At 43.5% G+C, this 5782-nt stretch overlaps 1 protein-coding gene across 1 annotated transcript; it reads left to right on the forward strand.

Annotated features, from left to right (window-relative positions):
• Positions 1 to 350: 350 nt before the first annotated feature.
• LOC109236911 lies at positions 351 to 5546 on the forward strand. Its single transcript, XM_019403149.1, has 6 exons — positions 351 to 417; positions 904 to 1148; positions 1323 to 1968; positions 2103 to 3168; positions 3700 to 4435; positions 4590 to 5546. The coding sequence occupies exons 1-6, from the start codon at positions 351 to 353 to the stop codon at positions 5544 to 5546; spliced, it is 3717 nt and encodes a 1238-aa protein (XP_019258694.1).
• The last annotated feature ends 236 nt before the right edge of the window (positions 5547 to 5782 follow it).

Genomic DNA, 5782 nt, shown 5'->3' on the forward strand with positions numbered 1-5782 from the left:
ACCATGCGTCTTCATCAATAACCTTATCTCTATATGCTTCATCCCCAGATATCATGCTGAGAGAACTAGAAACACACTAAGAGACAAATCAATCGAATAGTTATAAAATTAAAAATATTTACTCAAATAGTTAAAACCTTGCTAGTTTTTGTTTTAATTGCTTATTTTATCTAGTCTAATCGTTACTTGATTGTTGCTCAGATCTCAGGAACTTTGATTGAATGCGTAGGGTCAGAAGCCAGGACCGACTTCAAGGCTTTGATCCTGAACCTGATAGAACATTTCACCGGAGGTTAAGGGAAGTAAGGGACACGAATAATATTCAGCCACTTGTTCAATTTCCTGTGGACATGGCAGAGGAGCAACCCATGGCTATTCAGGAGGTGGCAATGCCCAGCATTGCTAATGTCACCTCCAGTATTGTGAAGCCCGGGATCACCGGGCACTTTCAGCTGAAACAGATTATGATCCAGCTGCTTCATGCAAACGGGCAATTTTATGGGTCTTCCACATGAGGATCCGCAGCAGCATATTCTGAACTTCTTGGAGATTAGTGATACATATATCACTAACGGGGTCACTCCAGATTATGTGAGACTCACACTTTTTCCATTCTCTCTGTTGGGTAAGGCTAAGCGATGGCTAAAGGCAGAACCAGCTAACTCCATTACATCATGGAATGATTTGGCAAGAAAATTTCTGGCAAGGTTCTTTCTTTCAGGCAAAACTGCAAAGATCAGAAGTGAAATAGTGGCCTTCAAATAGAAAGCAGGTGAATCGTTGTACTCAACTTGGGAAAGGTTCAAGGGGCTACTCAGAGACTGTCCTCATCACAATCAGACGAATGAGTGTTAGCTCACACTTTCATAGAAGGGCTACATTCTAAAACTACAATCGTGGTAGATGTTGCAGCTGGGGGTCAAGTGTTGGAGAAAAGCTTTGACGAGATATATGCTTTGTTGAACAAATTTTCCAAGAGCAATCCGGATTGGCAAGGAGAGATGGGCAGACACACAGTGCATAAATCTGCAGGGGTTCTTGAGTTAGATGTCATCTCAGCATTATCAGCGCAGATTGCTACACTAGCCAATCAAATCAACCAGATGAACTTGAGTATCAACAAGCAACAAGCACAACCGGTGCAACAGGTTCAAGTTTTTTGTGAAATATGTGGAGAGGGTCACACGAGCGATATATGCCCTGCAAACCTAGAGTCTGTCTGCTTTGTGGGTAATTCAAATAGGGTCCACACAAACCAATATGTGAACACCTACAATCCCAACTAGAGGAACCAACCAAACTTCTCTTGGAGTGGAAACCAGGGCACTCAGAATCAATACAGGCCTCAAGCTCCTCAACAGCAATATAGACCACCTCAGGTTGAACAACAAGAGAGTCCTACAGGTCACCTTGAAGACATGTTTAAAAAGATGATGGCTGAACAGCAAGCCCTCGCCACAACAGTAAGAAATTTGGAGCGTCAAATGGGACAGCTTGCTAGTGCTCAAAACACTAGACCAGCTGGAGCTCTTCCAAGTGACACTGAAGCCAATCCTAGGGCGGCCCTTAATGCCATATCATTGAGGAATGGGAGACAGCTAGAGGAAGTTCTATCTAAAAAGAGGAAACAGGTGACTTTTAATGAGATGCCAGTCATTGTAGAATCCACATCAGGGAAAGCGAAGGAGTCAGAGAAGCCATCTGGAGGGGCGGTGGCTGAGCAATCCCCACAATTGGTTGCAAGGCCACCACCTCCATTCCCTCAAAGACTGCAGAAATTGCGAGATAATGCCACATATAAAAAGTTTCTTGATATCTTGAAGCAGGTACAAATTAATATTCCATTTGACATCTTACAAGAAGTACCCAAATATGCAAAGTACATCAAGGACATTGTGGCAAATAAAAGGAGGCTGGCCGAGTTCGAGACTATGGCACTCACTGAGGAGTGCAGTTCCAGAATTCAAGGCAAGTTACCTTAGAAATTGAAGGATCCAGGTAGTTTCACTATCCAAATCACGATTGGTAAACATGCTGTTGGGAGAGCTCTATGTGACCTTGGAGCAAGCATCAATTTGATGCTGCTATCTATATTCAGACAGTTGGGGTTGGTGAACCACGCCCAACAACAGTTATCTTACAGTTAGCTGACCGCTCCCTTGCTCATCCTGAGGGAGTCATTGAAGATGTGCTAGTGCAAGTGGAGTCTTTTATCTTCCCAGCTGATTTCATCATCCTTGATTATGAGCCTGATCAGGAAGTCCCAATTATTTTGGGGCGTCCATTCTTAGCCACGGGCCGAGCTATTATTGATGTTTGTGAAGGAAAGATGACGATGAGAGTGGGTGATCGAGTGGAGGTATTCAACGTTTATAGAGCACTCAAGTTACCAGCCCACTATGAAGAATTGTCCATGATCTCTGTGGTAGAAGGTGATGCCACGTCGTTAGTACCTTATATGAGCCCTGCAGATCCTGTTGAACGTGTATTGATTGGGGACATAGAAAATGGTGATGATGAAAGGATGGGAGAAATTGAGCAAGTGCTGGATATGTCCTGCTGTTATGTACATGGGGTTAGAAAATTTGAAGAATTGGACAGGCCTGTCACTCTGACCCTCCCCAGGCCATCTATTGAAGAAGCTCCGAAGCTAGAACTCAAGCCACTTCCAGCGCATCTGCGCTATGCTTATTTGGGGAACTCAGAGACACTGCCCGTGATTATTTCATCCAGCTTGACCAGCACTCAAGAAGAAAAATTGCTCAGGGTCCTCCGCGAGCATAAAAGGGCCATTGGGTGGACTATAGCTGACATCAAGGGTATTAGTCCATCGTTTTGCATGCATAAAATCTTTCTAGAGGACGGACACCGCCCCAGTGTAGAGCAGCAAAGGAGATTGAATCCTATCACGAAGGAGGTTGTGAAAAAGGAAGTAATCAAGTTGCTCGATGCAGGTATCATTTTTCCTATTTCTGATAGCAACTGGGTAAGCCCGGTTCAATGTGTGCCCAAAAAGGGAGGAATGATTGTAGTTGAGAACGAGAAGAATGAGCTAATCCCCACTCGCACTGTTACGGGATGGAGAGTCTGCATTGATTATAGAAGGCTCAATAAGGCAACTCGCAAGGATCACTTCGCACTCCCATTCATCGATCAAATGCTAGACAGGTTAGCCGGGCATGAATATTACTGCTTCCTTGATGGTTATTCAGGATACAATCAGATTGTCATATGCCCAGAGGATCAGGAGAAGACTACTTTTACTTGTCCTTACGACACTTTTGCCTTCAAGCGAATGTCGTTTGGTCTTTGTAATGCACCAGCCACTTTCCATAGGTGTATGATGGCTATTTTCACCGACATGGTGAAGAAATTCGTGGAAGTGTTTATGGATGACTTTTCAGTCTTTGGGTCGTCTTATGATGATTGCTTGAGGAATTTAAGCAAGGTGCTAGCCCGTTGTGAAGAAACGAATCTGGTACTAAATTGGGAAAAGTGCCATTTTATGGTACAAGAAGGCATCATGCTGGGTCACAGAGTATCTAGGAGCGGTATTGAAGTTGATAAAGCAAAGGTGGAGGCGGTTGAAAAATTACCTCCACCTATTTCAGTGAAGGGTGTCCGGAGTTTCTTGGGACACGCAGGTTTCTATAGGCGCTTTATTAAAGATTTTTCAAAAATTGCTACTCCTTTGTGCAGGTTGCTTGAAAAGGATGTGACCTTCAACTTTGATGATGCTTGCCTCAACGCATTTGAAGAACTTAAAAAGAAGTTGGTGACTGCTCTCATTATTGTGGCACCGGATTGGTCTTTACCTTTTGAACTTATGTGTGATGCGAGTGATCATGCTATCGGGGCAGTGTTAGGCCAGAGGAAGGACAAGGTGTTTCATTCCATCTACTATGCAAGTAAGACTCTTGATGATGCCCAACTGAATTACACCACCACTGAGAAGGAGTTGTTAGCTGTTGTGTGGGCCTTTGAGAAATTCCGGGCATACTTGGTGGGAACAAAAGTCATAGTCCATACCGATCATGCAGCTATCAGGTATTTGTTTACCAAAAAGGAGTCTAAGGCTAGATTGATGCGCTGGGTTTTATTGCTGCAGGAATTTGATGTAGAAATACGAGATCGAAAGGGGACAGAGAACCAGGTAGCTGACCATCTATCAAGGTTGGAAAATCACGATCACGTGGAGGAGGGTAGCCAAATTAAAGAAGTATTTCCTGATGAGCAACTTTTTGCTATAACCCAAGACCCTCCCCCATGGTACGCAAACTATGTAAATTATCTTGTGAGTGGGGTACTTCCTCCCAAAATCCAATCTAAAGCTAGAAAGAGGTTTTTACATGATGTGTTCTACTACTGGGATGAGCCATATTTGTACAAGCAATGTGCTGATCAGTTGATGAGGAGATGCATTCCTGAAAAAGAGGTAGAACTAGTGTTGTATGATTGTCACGCATCACCGTATGGGGGGCCATCATGGAGGAGATAGAATAGCTGCAAAGGTGCTACAATCCGGTCTCTTTTGGCCGACTTTATTCAAGTATGCCCATGCATTCGTTAAGAAGTGTGACCAATGGCAGAGAAGGGGAACAATCACAGGGAAGCATGAGGTGCCTTTAAATAACATTCTAGAAGTTGAGCTTTTTGATGTGTGGGGGATAGATTTTATGGGGCCATTTCCACCGTCCAGAGGAAACAAGTACATTTTGCTAGCCGTTGACTATGTGTCAAAATGGGTGGAGGCAATTGCTTTGCCAACGAATGATGCCATGGTGGTAGCTGCTTTTGTGAAAAAGAACATATTCTCGAGATTTGGGACTCCACGTGCCTTAATCAGTGATGAAGGGACTCATTTTTGTAATCGATTGTTGAATAACCTTCTAGCTAAATATGGAGTTCACCACAGAGTTGCCACAGCATATCATCCACAAACAAGTGGGCAAGCTGAGGTGTCAAACAGAGAAATCAAGCAAATATTGGAGAAGACAGTGAGTGTGAATAGGAAGGATTGGGCTGCAAAGTTGGATGATGCTCTATGGGCATATAGAACTACATATAAAACGCCAATTGGAGCGTCCCCTTACAAGCTGGTCTATGGGAAGGCATGCCACCTGCCCGTTGAGCTTGAACACAAAGCATACTGGGCCATTAAGAAGCTGAACATGGACCTTGAAGCCGCAGGTGAGAAAAGACTTATGCAGTTGAATGAATTAGATGAGTTCAGGTTGCACTCTTATGAAAATGCTAAGCTATATAAAGAAAAGACAAAAAGATGGCATGACAAGCATATCAAGCCGTGTCACTTTGAGCCAGGCCAACAAGTATTGCTATTCAATTCTAGACTACGGTTGTTCCCTAGGAAGCTAAAGTCGAGATGGTCAAGTCCGTTTGAGGTGGTGAGAGTTACTCCTTATGGTGCAATCGAGCTGCGAGCTTTAAATGGCGAAAGGAAATTTTTGGTGAATGGTCATAGAGTCAAGCATTATTGGGGAGGAATGATTAATTGTGAGAAGACCAAGGTTGTACTCGCTGATTAGTAAGCGAGACTCTGCGTCGTGCCGCGACGTTAAATCAGGCGCTTGTTGGGAGGCAACCCAATTTTTATTGCTTTCCTAGCTTAACTTCTTAATTTTTCTTTTAGAATAGGTAGAGTATCGCAATTTCTTTATAGGTGTAGAAATTTAATGGTGTAGGATGTGTAAATTGGGTATGTATAAGGCTCGAGGGATCGGGATGTTTGTTCAAAAAAAAAATTAACGTGAACAACGCCCAG

Source organism: Nicotiana attenuata, unplaced genomic scaffold (assembly GCF_001879085.1).
Source record: "Nicotiana attenuata strain UT unplaced genomic scaffold, NIATTr2, whole genome shotgun sequence".
Taxonomy (NCBI): domain Eukaryota; kingdom Viridiplantae; phylum Streptophyta; class Magnoliopsida; order Solanales; family Solanaceae; genus Nicotiana; species Nicotiana attenuata.